This window comes from Plutella xylostella, chromosome 29 (assembly GCF_932276165.1).
Source record: "Plutella xylostella chromosome 29, ilPluXylo3.1, whole genome shotgun sequence".
Classification (NCBI taxonomy): Eukaryota; Metazoa; Arthropoda; class Insecta; order Lepidoptera; family Plutellidae; genus Plutella; species Plutella xylostella.
Window position 1 is genome coordinate 8,268,657 of NC_064009.1, and position 21,364 is coordinate 8,290,020.

At 39.4% G+C, this 21,364-nt stretch overlaps 1 protein-coding gene across 1 annotated transcript in view; it reads left to right on the forward strand.

Annotated features, from left to right (window-relative positions):
• The window catches only part of LOC105382235 (adenylate cyclase type 2), a 125,150-nt gene that overhangs the window by 15,694 nt on the left and 88,092 nt on the right, over positions 1-21,364 (forward strand). The window contains exon 3 of the mRNA XM_048631878.1: positions 9,419-9,616. Within this exon, the coding sequence (XP_048487835.1) occupies positions 9,419-9,616 (198 nt within the window). The remainder of the gene's footprint in view (positions 1-9,418; positions 9,617-21,364) is intronic.

Consider the following 21,364-nt stretch of genomic DNA (forward strand, 5'->3'; position numbering starts at 1 on the left):
ATGGAGAAGCCGGATGTGGAGCGAGCGCTGGCGTCAAAAACAACGCGGCATTTAGTAGACTCACTGCTCTCCTTTAACACTGGATGATGGGGAAGATAATATTTTATCTCTGTCGAAAGACTCTCTGTCTCGACATGCTCTGACAAATGCCCTAAATCGGCATATTCGCGTATAAAATCGCAGTACAGTTCCTTGAGTAGGGGCTGCCGTTTAAAACGAGACTCTAGGTTCATAAATCTGTTTTTGGCCAAGCGAAATGAATCTCCTAAACATTCTCTATCATCACGCAGTGGAAGTTTGACAGAAAATCGACCATCTTTACCACGGTTTGTGTGCTGCACAAGGTGCTGCTCACACAGCGCTTCTTCTTCTGAAAGTAAAGATTTACTCGGAACCTTCTCTAATTCCCAAAATCTTTTTAGGTCATTATTGAGCTCTGCAAGACCTTCACTTTGAGAAAAGTTGCAGTAAGCCTGCGTTTTGTCAGCTACAGCAAAAATTTGACCACCTACCAACCAACCTAGTTTTGAGCTACGAAGTATCGGATTATTATCTCCTAAAGAGTGCTGCTCTGATCCTATCAGATCCCAAAAAATATCTGCCCCCAGAAGCATGTCGACTGTGGAGGATTGATTGAAATCAGGATCTGCCAATAAAAAACCAGATAAGTTAAAGCCCTCTTTTTGAAAGGAAGCTCTAGGTATTTGGCCAGAGATAGTCGGCAGCACAAAACAGGACAATGTTTTGTTGAAATTGCTATGCTTCGAATCGATACGAAGAACACAGCGTTTTGGATTTAATTTTAGTGAAGTAGCGCCGATACCAACTATGTTTATATTGGAAGGCTGAGGAGTCAGTTGAAGAGTTTGCATCACACGTTCTGTGATGAACGATGACTGGCTCCCGCTATCTAGCAGCGCTCGTACTGTCATACACTTATTATTAGACGGGTTGCTCAAAGTTATTTGAGCCGTACAAAGTAATATCTCCGGAGTAGATAAGGCGGACATAGAAGAGACTTCAGAAGTTGTAGGAATATCGACCACCTTTTTTTCTAGTACTTCGTGCAATAGGGAGTTGTGGCGTTGTTTACATATCCTACACGCCCCTGGGAGCCTGCACCGCCGAGTGACATGCCCTACACGCAAACAGTTAGTACACAGCTTTAAGTTAGACACTACAGACATTCTATCTTCTACCGATTTAGCCTTGAATGCAGAACAATCATAAATCCTATGTTGGCCCTTGCAAAATAGACACCCAAGTGAAGTAGACGGAGAAGACACCTTAGGAGTGGGACTACTATCACCATCAGTGGAGGAATGCATAACCTTCGAGTGGGTCTGTGCATGTGTTTTAGGCCGTGAATTTTGCTCGAACGGTTTTGTTGGCGCGGGTTTAGCACGATTAACAGTCTCAAGGACATCTGCTCGGCTTCTCAGAAATGAGAAAAAATCGTCTAGCGTAGGAATTTCATTTAACGAACCTTTAGTTTCCTCCCACTTAAAGAGGGTTTTCGAATCTAGTTTCTCAGCAAGTAGGTAAATAATCAACACGTCCCACTTTTCAGTAGGTAACCCTAATGTGCTAAGAGCGCGTAAATTCTTTGTCACGTGATCGATTATAAAACGCAACGACTTTTCCGTTTCCCGAACTGATTCAATGCTAAGCAAAGATTTTAAATGATTATTTATCAATTGACGCTTATTGTCGTAGCGTTCGCGTAAAAGATTCCAAGCCTCCTTATAATTTGCATCATTTACTTCTAAGTTCGAAATAACTCTCGCCGCTTCTCCCTCCAAGTATGAATTTAAATAATAAAATTTATGAATATCTTTAATTTTTGTATTTTCATGTACTAAGGAACTGAACGTCTGTCGGAACTCAAGCCACTTGAAGTAGGTCCCGTCAAAATTGGGGATTTTTATAGTAGGTAATTTGAATCCTAGATAGTCATTATCATCTTGATGATGACAATGAGAGGAGGAACGACGGGAGGAATGGCTAGCCTCATCCGGTTTTGAAGGAGTGTTGTCATCGATTATCTGTTGAGCTAAAGCTATACAGTGATGGAAATCCTGCTCCAAAATTTCCCTAACGGACAACTCAAGTTCCTGCGTGGACACATTAATGACTTCAATTTGACCCTGTACTTCATTAAATTCGCCAAATAATGCTTCGAATCTGATTAGTTGACTTCTAAGTTTAATAACTTCATACGGAGAAATTGATTCTAATGATTTCGTTGTTTCAACCATTTTTTTAAACTTCGTAACACGGCCTTTAATCGAACTCCGCTTAGCATTTAAATCCTTGATACACATTTCAGATTTCGAGGCATCAGTATCAGGCATTTTTAAAAACAATTAGTTACTCAACAAGTATCGATAAGAAAATATAGCATACGCCCCTTGCTTTGTTGGCACGACGACGCGGCCCACTGTGCGCGCAGTCAGCTGACGATGACGCGGGTGCAGGGAGCTCGTGAGGCCGGGGTCGGCGGTGGCGCGCGGCGCAGCCGGCCGCCCGCAGCACGAAGCCTGGTTAGCCTGGCACTCGCCCGGCTACTGCGACGCTGGAATAGATGGTTGCAAGCGTGTGTGTATCGAAGATAGTAAGCAAAATAGCTTAGAAAGGGCAATGCGACTGTGGCGTAAGCACTAATGTACCACTATATTACGGTATATTTATCATTCATGAAAAATACGTAACAAAATTATGTTGCTATTAAACACTGTAAACAACTATTGCTCTCGTTAAAAAAAAGACCTTATTACAGAGGAATATGTGTTATCTAATAATAAATTTTATGATCTTTATTCAATGAAAGGTCATTAGCATAAATACAAAAGAATTCCGATCGTCCGGCGCCCGGACGCTTGGTAACAATAGTTGTTTACTACAAGTGAATTTTACGAATGAATCAGTTGAGTATTTTAATGCAATTATGAATTGGAAATATTTTCGATTGAGGAATGAGATTATTATGAATTAAATGTTCATGAATGAAACCATGAAAACAAATCACTAGCCAAGTGAATTAATTAGGGTGAGGAAATTGCATAATAAGCTTGCATAGGCGTGCTAATTCGAAGCGTAAATCCACTTACAAAGCTGGGGACATAGGCCTTTCACTTATAAGTAGGTGGGTAATAGTAGCACAAAATAGGCACTGCTAATTAAAGAGTTAGACTCACTGAACTCACAAATCAAGGGCTAGGTAGGTAATAGGAATAGGAACGGGCTCACTTGACGGCAAGGCGGTAGCTGGCGCTGGCACTGCCCAGGCACCGGGCATGGACCTCTGAACTTGCTGGATGGAGACTCCCGTCGAGGAATGTGTCACCTCTGGCTGTCACCACTCGAGGCGTGGCTGGATGCGCCACGCGGACTGGCTGTGCACGCTCTGACTAGGTGCGCTGGACGCGCTGGATGCACGCTCGATGCGCACGCTGGATGCACGTGGACATGCACGCTGGATGCGCGCTGAAGATGCACGTGGATGCTGGCTGGATGCGCACTGAAGATGCACGTGGATGCGGGCTGCTGGCTATGCACGGTTGTGCACGCTGGCTGAGCACGCTGGTTCCGTAAAGGTTGTGCACGTGTACTGCACTCTGGATGCGGCTGGATGATCTTCAAGATGTGAGCTTGCTTGGCACGTGGCGATGGCCCTTTTGCGCCGTTCGTTTTCGGTAATGGCCGCCGCGGCCGGCAAGTTCTATAACGCCTTCGTGAAGATGCAGGTCCTGTCACGGTCGCCAAACTTGTTCGCGATGAGAACAAAGGATGCAAATGAAAGATGCGAATTTCTTTAAATCGTACTTATTTGCCAAATATAGATTACAACAATTAGTTAATTGTACACAGGCGCGTGGCTCGGTAGCCCAAAGGTGAATGTTCGAGAGAAGTGGTGGGGGCATCGGCCCGCTATCATAGATCATGGTAACTTTATACATTGCAAATTTGAATCTTATATACTAACTAAAACAGACTATCTTTGCGGGCGCAGACAACAGATAACGAATATAATGCACAAGAAACTGCCGACTTTAATAATGTTCCTCCTTTCTTAAATAGTGAGATCGAAAATGCCATTAAGCACCTAAAATCTATGAAAAGCCCAGGAGGTGATGGAATAACAAACGATATTCTAAAAGCAATAATTGAACCCCTCACTCCACTATTAACAGACATTTTTAATGATATATTGATACATAATGTTATGCCAAAGGAGTGGGGACTATCTATAATAACTCTGCTGTACAAAAAAGGAGACCCAAAAGACCTAGGAAATTATAGACCCATATGCTTGCAGCAAACAGTGTACAAAGTTTTCACAACAGTACTATTAAATAGAGTCACAGGTACTTTGGACTATAACCAACCAAGAGAGCAAGCCGGTTTCAGAAGAAATTATTCTACTATTGACCACATATTTACATTAACGCAGTTGATTGAAAAATACTCCGAATACGGAAAGCCACTCTACATAGCCTTTGTAGATTATTCTAAGGCATTTGACTCAATAATACATAAACATCTATGGATATCCCTAAAAGATCAAGGAGTAGAAAATAGATATATAGAGATACTTAAGGAAATCTACAAAAACAGCAAGGCAATGGTAAAGTTGGAAAGAAAAGGAGAGCCGTTCGATATCAAAAGAGGTGTGAAACAAGGCGACCCAAGTATAATTGTGTTGTGATTAAAAAGATATCGTACAAAAAATAAATGTATTCCAAAGAGCAACTGAGAGAAGCATGCTAGGAATTAAGAGAAGAGATCGAAAGAGAAATAAAGATATACGAGAAAAAACAAGGATTATAGATGCTGTCGAATTCTCATGTCAATTAAAATGGAGATGGGCTGGCCACACGGCCAGGGCTGGAGACAATCGGTGGAGCGAGAGGATCCTGCACTGGCACCCGTACGAGGCCGTGCGGCCGCGCGGGAGACCGCGGCGGCGCTGGCGGGACGACATCACTGCAGTGGCGGGGGCCACATGGACGCGCCTAGCCCAGGAGAGGTCAAGCTGGAAGCGGTTGGAGGAGGCCTTTGCCCAAAAATGGGTACCCCTTCTTAATAATAATTAATAATTAATTTCAAATTAAAATTTTAGTATTTAATTTAATATTTATAATTAATGACTTGTATATTTATTATTATATTGAATCAATTTTATTTAATGTGTGCATGTAATACTATTTAATTAATTGGATTATTTTAGTTATAATAATTATGAAATGTACCTAATTATTATGCATGTTTTATAACCCTACGGGGAAATAAAGGCTTTATTATTATTATTATTATTATAAGGGCTCATCTGTTTTGTAGGTAGGTAATGTTATTATCCTGAGATTGACAATAAAAATAATTTACCAGCAGAAGCGACAGGATGAAACCCTAGAACAGCAAAAGAAGCAGATAAGAAACTCGCTCTTATAAAAACCCATAAGTACTAACCTTCGGTTCGAGCTTACACGGCAGACTATTCCGCAATGTAGCGCGCGTGTAAGCGCGTATGTATAGGTACCACTGAGCCCCTAATACAGGCTAACGTGGCAATGCACTAGCGTTGTACGATACTACACAAACATATGGAAAAAGAACAGCGCCTACGTAGTCACTTTTGGAACTAACAAAGCCTTACATTTAGACAGTGGCAGTTGACGATAGGCAACGTTAAAGGAGGTTCGAAAATCTTGTATTCGCGCCAAAAATTACGCTAGTGTGAAATGTGGATCTGATTTAACTAGAGCTTAAGAAAGTGTGAAGGCATCAAGAATCCCTAGGGTAAACTATGTAGTAACTTAAGCGATGATGTAGGCGTTATCACGTATTTCCTAGCCATGATAAAGGGCTACAAGAGCATCTATACTTTATGGCACATCTCTCTAAGTCAATAGGCAGGGTCAGAGTTATTTTGAATTAATTAGATGGAAAATGCCGCGAGTGGCCCAGCTAATAGAGTGGAAATTATCGGCATTATGTGTCATTATTTGACGACCGGATGCTGTAGTGGTGTAGAGGTTACTGACCTCTAACTGCTATGCCAAAATTCCCGGTTTCGATGCTCGGCCAGGGCAGATATTGGCTAAAGGTTTCTATAGTGTGTGATATCTCCACCTCTATTGCCAAGCCTGGAGATTATGAAAATATAACATCCCAGTCTTAAGGAAGGTGTCTGCGGTCACTGGCTTATCATTTTGTTTCCGTTTACATATTATAACTATCATTAAATTAGTGCTACAGAATCAGTTGTAAAATCAGAAAAAAAACTGTTTTCTGCATTGACATATATATTACTGCGTTACTTGCGTTAGTATTTGTTGAAATCATTTGGTTTTCTGTAAATTTTTGGTGTCACAGAGATTATTTGTAACTGAAAGCAGATAGCGTAGGACCTAAGTGCCGACACGAGGAGGTCCACTTGTATGTCTGGCGGAGTGTACGAAGGACATGTCCAATATCCGGTGACCGACACGTCTGCCCCCGGCTTTATTAGGGTTCCGTAGAACAAACAACATTATAGGGTTCGTAGGCACAGTGGGACTTTAGGGGAAGTGACAATCTGTAGTCACTTACTTTGTAGGGTTTGGCAGTGAGTTGGTGATAAAGAGTATGTAAAAATAATATACTTACAGTAACTTACAGTATATATGTATATATCCGAATCGTCATGGGTAAAAAAGGGTACATTAAGAGTTCGTAAGCAAAAAATCAAAATATGAAACGATAGCTATAAAAAGTTCCAGTGATAGCAACTAATAACAACTAATAGCAACTAATTACTTAAAAACGGAAAAGGCTTACTTACCGACGCTTTTTTGTAATATGAAGTACAATGTATAGGTTATCAGAATATTACCAACTAAAATCTTTTGGCATTTTGTGGGTGCAACTGTTTCATTACTCGCGAAGGTAGTTTGCGTCGCAGGACGCGGATACATGTTAAAATGACGTGGCAGGTCATTTCAAGTTACGACCGCATCCCGCCAACTTTGCAATAAGTGAAACTTTCCCGAACTTGTGCAAGGCACCACGTGACTTGAGCACTGAAAGCTCATCACAACTTTGTGGCTTTTATTACCACGAGGATAAGGCCTGGAATTAAACATAAGGGTAGCAGTACGGAGTTAATTTATTACGGTAAGAGAACTAAGAGAGTACGCGGTTTGCCTTTATGAATGCTGGTTTGGGCGCAGTATTTGGCATCTTAGTTTCCTTGGAGGCTTAGGATAGGCTATTTTTTTTTGTAAAGAATACGAACAAGTACATTCATATAATATATTTAGCATAAAATCATCTTTTTTGTTAACTTGTAGGTATATTTGTACAATAAAGTATGAAATAAAATATATTCACAAGGTTTAACGAATTTAGTGACATGAAAAACTACATTCAATGGACAATTTTGACAACGATAATTACGATGTAGGTATCAAAGTTAAACTTCTGAACAGCTGAAACGATTTTGATGTAACAATACTTACGCTCTTCTTAAAACAAATATGGCCAGTCAGGCACACAAATCACTTATCACACTTTAGAAACCTCTATTTTCAGCAAAGTATAAAAATCGATTTCCTTAGATAGTATTTTTGTGCTATAGTGTAGCATTTCCATTCAAAGTTCATAACTGAATTATTCAATCAAGGCTACACGAGAACCACACTACATTTATGTCAAAGCCTAGATACGTCTTCCAGCTATTATGCAAATCAAAATCAAGTTAGCATGAAAGCTAGGCAACACTTAGTGCATGTAGGCTACACAGCCTGGCCTAAGACCTAGGCTAATCTGATGCACTGATACAGTTAGCTCATACAAGGGAGACAGTTAATTAAATTTTGAAGGCTGCGTCTTATATACCTACAGCTATGTAGGTTTAAAAAAAAACATTTTTTTCCCTGTCAGCATTGCTTTGCCTGATGCCTCAGTATTCTTGTATTATTTCCGGGATGAAAAGTTGAATTATGTCACTCATATAAATGTAATTATGTCGTTACAAAAATATGTGCAAAATATACTTTTAGGCATTTAAACTGGATACAGAAGAAGGATGAACGTGTACAATTTCTTATTTTTATTATCTAAGTAAGTACATAATTAATACTACAAAGGTAAGTACTGTATGTAAATGATAAGCAAGCAAGGTCTAGGTTCACAGGTTAGCCTTTGAAGACAAGCAACCTATTTCTAGGTACAATAAACACTGATAGGTGTTCAGCATTAAATCGGTTCCTAGAATTGTGTACAGCGCGTGAAATTGTAAATTACAGCGCAAACGCGGGTTATGGGGTTAAAAGAGCTCGCGTGATTTAGCAAAGGTGATGTTATTTAGAACCTATCCACTTATAAATGACGAGATTTACGCGAATAAGTATGGCAGGTGTTGTTTTTCGTCTTTAGATAAAACTATATAGGTGAATGCTTAATATTATATAGAGTACGATGTCATTAGATTCAGCCATTATGAGTAGATAAATGTTGTTTATTCGACGCAAAATTTCTAACATTGTACTATTATTACTTATGGGATGAGATAGTAAGATAATATATTATATTATAATTAAATATTTACCAAGTTAGATTTGCAAGTTACAATGTAAATGTGCAATGATCCTCAGAATCCATCACATGCTTAATTAAGGATGTAAGTAAATACTTCAGACAGACAAACAAGTTTAATTACAGTCTATAATGAAACCGCCTCTGTTTTGTAGGTACGTAGAGCTCAAGTTAAACACGCTTTACAAATTTTAGGTTCTATTTTCAGTCTTACGGTTTGGAGGATAAGGAGTTGGTTTTTCACTATAGCGTTGCTTGAGACTGATTACACTTTATGGCTGTGAAATTAACTAAATGAGATTTTTAAGGATTTTGTCGCTTCAGCTAAGAAACCACTTACTCTGCGGTACATAAAATGTAACCTACTTTTAAAATAAACGTAAATTTCACCCATGAAATAACCGGGTTTACCTCGGTTTCGCATAAATTTTACTGGTGATTTATTTTAGTTTTACCCCAAATTCCGTTGTTGAATTTAAGTTGGCTTATGACAAGCTTAAAACAAAATGAAAAAAAAATAATAGTCTTATTTAGGTAGATTTATTTTACTTCATCCGCTGACTTTTATATGGGGAGTTTAATACACTCACGAGCATGAAAAAGTTAAAACACAAAACGACCCCCATTTCTCTCATTCAAACAAAAACTACTGAGACAATTTTAATAAAAATTGGTATTTAAGTCGGAGGTAACAAACAACCTATATATTTTATATATAAAAATAGGTTACTTTCATCCACATAGTCCCAAGGGAATACTTTTTATGGCTCAGCGAACCCCATCACGGGCAACAGTAACATTACGAAACAATCCAAACCTAACTACCCCCCCTTGTCCACAGGACTACATCACTTCCGTGGCAGCTCTATCCGTGATCATCCTGATCCTGGCACTGGTGCTGGCGGCGGCGCTGCTCCCTGCCGCGGCGGAGTGCGAGGCGCTGGCGCTGGCAGGGTCGGTGCTGGTGACCCTGGCACTCGGTGCCGGCACGCTGCTGGCCACGCACCACGCGCCGCTGCCGCTCACCGCGCAGATACTGGTCAGTTCACGCTACTTCTAGATCTAGACTATAGGTATTATTATCCAGACTCACGCCGAGAAGCCTCGGCGAAAAGTTCGTCGAGACTTCTCGCGATCTCGGTGAACCATCCACACTCATGATGGTCTCATCCACTTTGTCTCTGGGTCTTGGGCTAAAATACCGACACCGATATGCTTCATCCAGACTCTCGCCGAGAAGACCCGAGACGCGAGAGTGTGATGATTTCTCGCCTTCTCGTATAATATTTCTCTGCTACGTTTTTTTCTTCATTTTGTAAAGTTCCCCTGAGTTATTGAGTAACAGGGGAAGGTTACAGCTTACAGCCTAAATTCCTTCGCTAACATGGTGTTGCTTGAGGGAGCGAATTTGAACCTATTTTCTTGTTAGATAAGACACATTTCACTTGTCACCTTAGTTAAAATCTTCAGTTTTCAGATAATCCCTTCCCTAAGGCTTCCATTCCACTGTAAGCAACTATAATTCGTTTTAAGTATTTTTGGTCGAACGTAATATTAGCCGTAACTTCTTCCCTTACACATCAAAATAATATAAAGGGTAGGTACTTTTACCCTAAACTTGTCAGCAAATAACCTGTACTGTATAGCCATAAAGGTTTCAACCAAATTTAATGCGGGTTTAACACAGCTTTTATCAGATACATAAGGTCGATTTGGTAGTCGTATGTATGTCTTTTGTATTTCCATATGCAGAAGATACGACCTGTTCCTATCAGTTTTACAGTTTAAATAATAAAAATATTTATAGTATACATATAAATATTTTAACATATTCCCTTAATTTAAACACTAGCCCCCACTAGAACCAGAACCTAAGACCTCTAAGCGAGGTCACGACTTTGAAAGCACTCCGCTGTAAAGCGTCGTAAACCAACGAAATATGATTCGACATGAATGAAGCCGGGCGGCCCGGCACTAAGTTTCAGGATTTTCAGGGGTTTTACGATATTCGGAAAAGTTTATTCTTATTTACTACGGATACTGTAAGAATTCTACGGGTTTCTTGATAATAAAGATGGCCCTTCTATCTTATAGAAGATTACAGTTCAAACTTATAGCATACTTAATTCTTTTTTGGTCTTTGAAAAATATCAAATATGTTTCGATTTTATTACATAACTAAATCAAAGTGCTAAATTGATCTTGATTACCATTTTAACAGAACAAGCTTATACTTACTTTGTTTATTACAATAGGTACTGGTTACTTAATTACTAATCCAGAGCCTTTTACTTCCAGCCATTACAAAATACTTTTTTTTAACAAAGAAATTTAAAAAAACTCTTTTTTCTAGAGCAGTTTCAGTGAGCTATGAGAGTTTTAGTTACTTCCTGGCTGAATATAAGCGTAAATATTATGTAGATTAATTCTAATTTATTCCACTAATTATGCAAAGTCAGGCTTATTACCGGGACCTTGCCCTGTCTATATTTAATAAAATGCCCGGCGATTAGCCTGAGTTCTACTCTTTACACTAAACGGTGAGTTGGCTTTTGGCCTTATTTTATCCGGGAATCGTTTAGGCAAAATGCAAAATGTATAAAATTTTGACTTTCTCACCGCTCAATCCGATAATGAATTCGCAAGTTAAATTGTTATACTTACGCTTCATCATCATCAGACCGTACATGTCTATATCGACGGTGGAAAGGCAGAATGTTTTATCCGCCACTTTTGGCGAATATGAGTTATATACACCGTTGGAATCGCCTGATTTTTCTCTTTCGAATGGTGCGGGTCTCGTTTCAATCTGAGCACTTTTTTGGCGCTTAAGACATCGGTGATTTTGGATATCTTAATACTTTTTTCTTGTATTAAGAGACACTTTTTTAGTCATTTGTATGTTCAAACATACATGATGAATAATAAAGTTATATAAAACATTTTACCCTTACTAAAACAGTAAAACACTGTGACCTAATTCATTTTTAATGAATGTGAATTTGTATCATTAGTTACTTAAGCGACCTACCTGATTGCGAAATAAAACATAATGGATATAAAACTAAATGCCTTCTTATCAAATATAACATAAAAGCACTTCATATATTTTACGTAACTGTAATTTAAGCCTCACTGGCACTTAAACCATTTTACCGGTCAGTCTTACTCGCGGCGTTTGGCGGTTAATACAACTTTACCAAAATCTGTTTAATGGTACAATTGACACTTAAGCGGTTTTTTGCGATTTGTAAATAATTGATATAAGTGATATAAAACAATTCAAAAGAATCGGAATGAAGCGGTTTATGCTGTTTAAGCTGTTATATTATTATTATATCCTGAAGGATATTGCGTGAAAACGCCTATATATGAATAGGACAGGTTGTAAAGGTGTCGCTTCAGTACCCCGCCGGGACGTTCATTCGGGAGGACGTGCGTCTATGCGACAGTTGGCGCCGCGTGCGCAGCGTAATTACGTAGGTACAAACTCAGATTCGTTCGCCAGTATAAAACTATAAATATTTTTTTATTATATCACCAGATAACTGCATTAAATTATAATATCTATTATATATTACGGTTCTAAATAATAGTGTTGCTATAATTAATATTTATTGAGTTATTAATAAAAATATGCACTTGGATCCTTTCTCCTAAATTGCTGTTTCTATGCAAGTAGGGAATTTTAACGTTTCTCTAAAAGGATCCAACAAAATATTTATTTAAAAAAAAAAAAAAATCTATGACGATATGGTTCTTAATGTAAAATATTTTTAATGTATTAACATGACATTACTTTTTATACAAAATAAAAATTATATATCAAAAATAAACTTATTCTTAAATAATTTACCTATATCGAAATCTAGTCAGAAACAGGATTTCTTATCTATATAAAAATCTTACCGAAAATGTGTTCCCAAGCGCAAAACTCTGGATCAACTTAACCGATTTTGATAATTGTTAGTGTGCGGGTCGCTACTCTACTTTGATGTGATTGATAAAATGATAGTCCGGTAAAAGTTTAACACTATTTATTTATACCGAAAATACTATGCTATCATAATTCTAATGATTTGATGTGAATGCACCCGATTTGTATGATTGCTAAAAGTACACTGATTTGTGCCGCGCGTGTAAGTAGGCAGCGCTACGTCACAGTGACGCCGACAGAGGGTGTTCGGTGACACACAGTGGCCCGAACATGCTCCGGGGGGCCAAAAATCCAAATTCAATACTAAAGATTATATAATGCTAAATGATTTTGTTAGATGATTACAAGATGAACCAATTTTTACCTTACTGCTAAATATTTGTTAGTACATACCTACTTAACTAAATGATAATAAAATTTATATAGATAGACTTTTTGAAATAACAATGTTCAAACGACAGAATCACCTTCGAGGTACCGTCTTTTATAAATTACCGGGGAAGTTGCTTTATCTACTTTACTGAATCTTATGCTCGATAATCGACTGAAAACGTTATAATTTGATCTGTCATTATTTTCACTACTCTCATTCACTTCACTCACTCTCGGCTGACGGTCAGCCGTGCTCTGCTTTCGCGAATTCACTTCACTAACACTAACACTGGAGCCTGATCTGCCGGCGGCGGCGCCCTTTAGGGACGCACGGCTCGGCTGCTGCGGCTGCGGCGCCGGCGGCAGGCACCACCAGCCCGACGCCCGTCGTCTTCGGATCACCAACACCACGATGATAGTTGCTAGTATGGCCAATGTTCCGTAGCCAACTGAATACTGATGCACATCGTGAAAGGACATCGTACTCATATCTAATGATTTTGCATCTGATTTCAAACCTTTTATCCTTTCTCCTATCTCTGCTAAGGTTTGGTTGATTGAATTTCCTTCATCTTTCTCCGGGACTTCATGGGATGTCACGCTAATATTGATGAGATGATTGATCTGATCTATTCTAGGATTGTTTATACTGGCGGAAATATGTACCGTATTGTAATGGTGTTGTATGCTATGCAATGTGAACTCTTTTCCTCTTGCAATACAGTTCTGATTTAATGATAGAATGCCTGCTCCGGTCAGCTGTTGCGTAGTTATTTGATCGCCACATATTATTTTTACCGAGTAGCTGTCGCAGCAAAAATAAAAGTATTGTGATGGTGTATTTAGCTCCACCCATTGATTTTTGCAGATGTTTTTCTCAATGATACATTGATCTGTATTTTTATCGCTGCTTAGACAAAGGTCTTTATCATTTTGTAGTCGCCGTACAGGTTTTTGAAGTTGGCAAACATACGTGTCTTTCAGGAGGATGCATGATTGTAACTCGTTCATATTTAATATGATATAGGAGTCTCGTAGCAGATTGATTGCTAAGTGCTTTGATATAGGGGTTATACTGAGCATGCTGTTGAGTTGCTGACGTGGTATGGCTATGGTTTGATACAATTGGTATGTATCTCTAGATACGAGAGGAAAGGTTATTTCGAAGATGATGTATTCTTCAGTAACTCTAGTCTTTAGTCTGAGTAATTTATATATTTCTTGTAGGTTTTGTAGTAGGTCAGTTACAGGTAACGTGAGCTCTTTCGCCATCTGACTGCTGATTATTTGTAGTTCGGTTCTAAGTTGCGTGGGAGTTAAAAGATGTAGACTTATTTGTCCGTGATAAATGTCGGTGATTGTATCTAACAATACATTTTGTAGTTCCTTCAGTGTTAGCAGGAGATGATTTCCGGCCAATGCTGTTAATGTGAAGTCTTGTATCATGATTAAATCTTGAATTCTGGTCTGTAGTGCATTTGCCGAGGATTCTAAAGCTGTAAGTTGTTTGTGTATATATTTATGTTGCTTTTCCATAGTGCTTTCTATGCGTTTTAATGAGTTGAACTCTGCTTCTACTACTGAAGTCTGATTTTGCCATAATTTTGCTTGATATTGTTGGTTGGCTCTTATGAGTTTGATATCGTCGGCGTACTTTTCTGCGAATTGGCTGTCGAGTACTCCGAACAGGGCATTTGCTAGGTAGCCGACTCCGTTGATAAGGCCTCGGCGCCGACGCTGTCTAGCGTACTCGTTGTAATGCTGATTCAAAAGTAGTTCGTTACAATAGCTTATCTCTTGATACGTATGCTGTAATTGTAGTAAGATCATTTGACAATTAGTGTCTCGGTCAATTTTATGGCACGTGCTGTTGAGGTATGCTGATAATTTATGAAAGGCTTCGACTCCAGTCCAATACGGCGCCATGTCGTAGTAAACTACGAGGGTCCACTTATCTCGTATTAGCTCAATTTTTGAAATAGGGTCGAAGAATATGCTTTGATTTTTGGGAAGCGGTGATATATTGATTTGTGCCGTGGATGATGAAACCAGCGTCATAAAAAATAATAACGCTGTGACAATAGCATGGAGCCCCATGCGTCTTGGCCGTTTTTGATGTCGATGCTCTGATGTGTTTTCCGCTGATTGACTTGATATTTGCTCTTGATTTTGCTGTTTTCCCAGCGGTAAAACTGATAACTTTACTACTGGACGTTTGATATAACCATTCTTGGTCTTCAGAGTGACGACTCTGACCAGGTCATCCTTCCCAGGATGTAACTCCGTCACTCTGCCCATTGGCCACTTACCCGGGGGTAAGTTGTCATCTTGTATAGTGACCAGATCTCCAACGCTGATGTTGGGTTTGGGCTTCAACCACTTGCTTCTAGAAGACATCTGCGTCAGATATTCTGCCTTCCATCGTTTCCAGAGTTCCTGGAACATCTTCGACGTGAGGTGCCAACGCGTTCTCGCATCTTGCTCTGTTTGAATGATGGCTGACCCGGCGCGCCCAGTTAGAAAGTGGGCAGGCGTAAGGAAATCGAGGTCCTCTGGGTCTTCTGATAATGCACATAGAGGCCGTGAGTTTAAGCAGCTTTCTATCTCACTGAGCAGTGTGGCATACTCTTCAAACGTCAGCTTTTGATCTCCCACAACACGTTTGAGATGAAACTTTAGACTCCGCACAGCCCTCTCCCAAAGGCCTCCAGCGCTTGGCCAAGATGGAGCATTAAAATGCCACTCGATCCCCATTTCTGTGACTTCTGCAAGAAAACTATCACTGAATACTTGCTGAAGCTCATGATATTGCTCTTGTATTGCTCGATTCACACCAATAAAATTAGTGCCGCAGTCTGAATAAACGTGCTTGGGCACATTCCTCCTTGCTGCTAGGCGACGGATGGCAGCTAAACATGCTGAACTGGTCATGTCCGACACCAGCTCCAGGTGTACCGCCTTGGTGACGAGACAGACGAAAATTGCTATGTAGCCCTTGTTTGTTTTGACCCCGCGTCCTTTGCTTGCCTTGACCTCCACATGACCCGTATAATCTACGCCTGTATGATAAAAGGGGGACTCAGGGTTGCTTCTGGCGTCTGGAAGGTCACCCATTAGTTGATGTGACATCTCAGGATTCTGCTTCCTGCATGTGATGCATTTTCTGATTTGCTTTTTCACTGCTCTATTGCCGCCCATTACCCAGTATTGCTGTCTTAAGTTGGCGAGTGTCAGTCGGGGGCCACCGTGGAAGGTATGTTGATGTGCTTCATCAATGATGAGAGTTGTGAATCTGCTGTCATGTGGCACAATGATTGGATGTTTCATATTATCATGTATGTTTGCGTTTGCTAACCTTCCACCCACGCGCAATATGCCTTGTCCGTCCAAAAAAGGATTCAAATTTAGTAAATTACTCTTGCTTGATAAGTGTTTGTTTTGCTTCAGCTGATCTATTTCTTTCTCAAAGTACTCGCTTTGAATATTTTTGATGACAACTAATTTCGCACGGCGCAGCTCATGTAATGTTAGATAAGCCGGCCTCGTCGTGTTTTGCTGTTTATGCATACGTAGTATCCATGCTACAATACGTACTACTTTGCTTAGCTTACTATGATCGTTTAATAAATCATTTATAATGCTCTGATTGTTTTCCGATTTTTGGACCACATTTGATTGTTTTATCTTCAATTCTTGATCAGTTGTGTATTTATGCTCGTCTTGCTTGTCTTCCTTGTGAAATGTCGCCAGCCACGAAGGGCCATTCCACCATAAATCGTGCTTTTTCATTTGCTCGACGGAGAGGCCACGACTTGCTGCGTCAGCGGGGTTATCGCCCGTGCTTACGTAATCCCAGCTGTTCTTCGGTATGATTTCGCTGATGCTCTTGACTCGGTTAGCTACGAAAGGCTTCCATCTTGATGGGTCTCCGTTCAGCCAACCAAGCACCACCATTGAGTCGCACCAACAATGCAATTCGATAGTAGTATTTTGACCTTCGAAACTTTGATAGATTTTTTGCATAAATTTTGATAATAGATGCGCCCCGCTTAGTTCCAGTTTAGGTAATGATAGTGATTTCTTTTTCGGGACTAGTCTTGTTTTGGAACCGAATAGTACTGTGTATGATTGCTGTCCCTTCCGTGCTCGTGCATATACCACACAACTATATGCCTTAATAGAAGCGTCTGAAAATCCATGTAGTTCAATGATGTCATTTTCATGTGAACCTATCCATCTTGGAATTTCAAATTGATTGATTTGATGCAACTGTGCTCTGATTTTTTGCCACTCAGCGTTTATTTCAGTGGGTACTAAGTCGTCCCAATTCAGCTTGTCTAGCCAAACTTGCTGAAATAGTATTTTGAGTTTTGTTGTGATAGGCGCCAGGAAACCTAATGGATCGAATAGTTTTGATATCTCTCCCAGTAAGATTCTCTTGGTTAGTTTTACAGGTGGTTGATCTGGGATGCTGCATGTAAATGTGAACACGTCTTTTTCGGGTATCCACTGCAGTCCGAGTGTTTTTGATATGCTGTCTGTTTTGAACGTAAAATGATTGCTGTCGTTGCTTTCTTGTGCTTGGAGGTTTTTTAATAGTTTCGGCTCGTTTGATGACCATTTTCTCAATAAAAACCCACCAGATTTTAGAAGAGAATTCAATTCCATGATTAACTGCTGTCCGTGTTCGATTGAATGGGATCCATGGCAAACGTCATCCATGTAAAATGATTCCTCCAACACCTTTGCTGCTGCTGGGTATCTATGGCGTTCATCTGATGCTAACTTTCTCAGTGTCATCATTGCTAAATATGGTGATGAACGGCAGCCATAACTCACGGTCGACAAATGATAGATTCTGATTGCTTGATTGGGTGAGTCCCGCCATAAGATTTTTTGATAACATTGATCTTGTTCGTTGACCTTGATTTGCCGAAACATCTTTTCGATATCGGCGGTCCACGCGTATTGATATGTGCGCCATTTCATGATGATTGATTGCAAATCTTGCTGTAAATTTGGCCCGGTGTACATGAGATCGTTCAAACTCACTCCTGTAGAGGTTGGTGCTGATGCATTGAATACAACTCGCAATTTAGATGTGAGCGCCTCGCTCCGCTGGACAGCATGATGCGGTAGAAAGCATTCAAAGATTGATGTTTGTTTGCAGGGCTCCATGTGGTTCAATGCAATATATTCGTCCATGAAGGCCTTGTAGTCCTCAGCGAGTTTCGGGTTTTTTGCTAATTTTCTTTCCATGTTTCGTAATTGAGCTGTAGCTATGTGTTTTGATTGACCAAGTTTAGAATTGATGTCCTCTTTCAATGGCAAACGAACTATGTACCGACCGTCTGATTCCCTTGTAGTCGTGTCTTTAAAATACTGAATGCACTCTTGATCTTCCATTGATAAGTCTGATTCATCCTTTATATCTTCTATCTCCCAAAATTTGTGGATATCTTGCATGTTATTTAACACGACGTTGCATTGATAAGTTTTTAAGTTACCACATAGTAACCACCCTAAGTACGTTTGCTGAGCTATGGGTTGGGTACCGTTTTCTCCTTTTAGTATCCCACCCATCATGATGGTTGAATATATGTCGGCCCCCAGAAGTAGGTCCACGGGGCGGCTGACGTTGTAGTCTGGATCTGCTAATTTCAAGTTTTCTATGAAAGGCCACGATTGCTTTGGAAATGATTGATTTGGTAAGTTTTTGATTAGTGAGTTCATGATGATAACGTCAGCATTAAATGTGAAGTTGCTGTGCATTGACTGACAGGAAATTGATATCATCCCCTTGCTGTTGTTTTGTTTTTCACCTACTCCGAAAACTACACCTTTGCAGGCTTTTCTTTTTAGGCCTAATTGCTGCGCGGCGCTTTCTCTTATGATTGATATCTGGGATCCTTGATCCACTAATGCTCTCATGACATGCAGGGTGCCGTCGGCCCCGGATACCTTCACCAACGCCGTCGACAACAAGATTTCCGTAAAGTTTTCCTTGGAAACATGCGACACGTTTTCATTCCTTTTCTGAGAATTATGATAACTATTTTTGTTCCGTGGCGGCATCGGCGGCTTTGCATTGATCACGGCAAAGGCATCGTGTAACAGTGTATTGTGATTCCCTGAACACTGTCGGCATCGCTTGGTAGAATTGGTTTTCAAAAGGGCGCATCTACAGTCGATGCTATCTTCGAAATGACCGATTTTGTAACTGAAGCCTTGGATGGCAAAGATAATGTTGCAACTGTACTGTTAGATCTTTCGAAGGCATTTGATAATGTTAACCATGAAGTTTTACTGGAAATACTAGATCGATATGGAATAAGGGGAGTCGTAAATGAATGGTTCAGGTCGTACTTAAAGAACAGACAGCAAAGTGTAATTTTACCCATTCTTGACGAGTCTAAAACTTTGGTTAACATACAGTCAAACACTTCATTAATTGAAAACGGCGTCCCACAGGGTAGCATATTAGGACCCATTCTGTTTCTGCTGTATGTTAATAATCTACCCAGAGTTGTCCAGGAAAAGGTAGTTATGTTCGCAGATGACGTATCAGTGTTTTTTAAAATAAATAAAAATGACGAACGTAATTTTGGCCTAGAAATTTCCGAAACTATCCAAATTATAATAAACTGGTTCAAACACCTTAACCTTAATACAAATGTTAATAAAACAAAGCTACTCTACTTCAGAAATTATAATTCAAAAATATTTAACGACGAAGTAAATGCAGATGGTGTAAAAATTGATTGCGTTAAACATGCTAAATTCTTGGGAATCCATACAGACGAAAATGTAAATTGGAAAAAGCATATTGAAGTTCTACAGAATAAATTAAGTAGCTTCTGTTACGCGCTCAGATCCTTATCAAATCTTGCTACCAAAAGAGCCACACTCATTGCTTACTACGCGTTCTTTCAATCAAGAATACTCTACGGACTGGCCGTATGGGGTGGTAGCGTCGATATAGACAAAATATTAATTCTTCAAAAAAGATGCATACGCATTCTTGATGGTTTAAAATCAAACCGGGAATCATGTCGAGATTCCTTTAAAAAACTTAAAATACTGACTATTACAGCCTTATACGTCATTGAACTCTGCAAATTGGTCAAACGCTATCCAAATAAATTTCCCCTTAGGACTCTGGGTGCCAGTAACCGTCTAAATGAGAAATTTAAGTATGATCTGGAGGTTCCTGCTAGTAGGACAGTCACATACTCACGCACAACGAAGATGGCAGCTATCAAAGTATTCAACAGTCTTCCAGATGAAATTAAGTCTCTGACGGGTACTAAGTTCTTTACTAAATTAAAAGAGTTCCTCATTGTTATGTGTCCATATAGCCTCAATGAATTTTATGATTTCAAGCCTGCTGCTTGACATGAATTGAAATTAAATTTTAAAATGTTAAAAACTAATTCATTAAATTCTTATACTATTAATAAAATGTAATAACTAACATAATTTTAATAATTTAATTTATTTTGCATGACATTTTACTAACTATATACATTTTGCTACACCCATTGGGTAAAATTGCATTGAAACTTTTTTATAAAATTATATAATGTAAATCTATATTTTGTAACATGTGATTTAAGGCAATAAATAAATGAAAAAAAAAAATGAATAACACGGCTTTCCAAAGTGATCGTATAAGCAGTTTACGCAATAATTGTGTTTATTCACTGCCCTTAGTTTTTGCTCGCTGGGCATTTCGTTGAATAATGTGCAACAAAACAGCGCATGGCTCACATTACAAAGAGGACATTTGTCACGTTGTTGCTTGGAACTTGATAGGTAAAATGATTTCGGTGGAATGCTTTGCCTATTATTATTTGGTGATTGATAGTTTGATTTTTTCTGATAGAATGATTGATTTGCTTGCTGTTGTGGGTTTGATTTAGGTACATGTTGATCTTGCTTCCTACGGGATGACTCTAGGACGGTAAATTTTCCTTCTAGAAAGTTCATAAACTCCTGCAAATTGGGCAGTTCCCTGGGTTGCTTGAGTGACTCGATGTACTCGCTGTAAGAGTCATTGTCCAGCTTCTGTGATAATATGTGGACCAACATAGGGTCCCACGTTGATATGTCCACACCGAGGTTTTGAATGGCGTGTAGGCATTCCTTGCTTACGTCATGAAGTTTTTTGATATGACCCAATGATTGCTGCTGCATAGTAGGGAGATTTAGAAGGTTATTGATGTGTGAAGTGAAGATAAGCCGTTTGTGATTATATCTGTGATTAAGGATCTCCCAGCATACTATGTAATTATCCGAGCTTATCTGAAGATGGTGAATTAAACGCTCAGCTTCACCGTGGATCTTACTTTTCAGAAACTGCATTTTCTGAGCGTTCGATAATGATGGATTGTTGTGGATTGCCTCGTTGAAAAGGTCCTTAAACGAAACCCATTGTTGATAACTTCCACTAAAAGACGGAATGTCCATCTGTGGGGT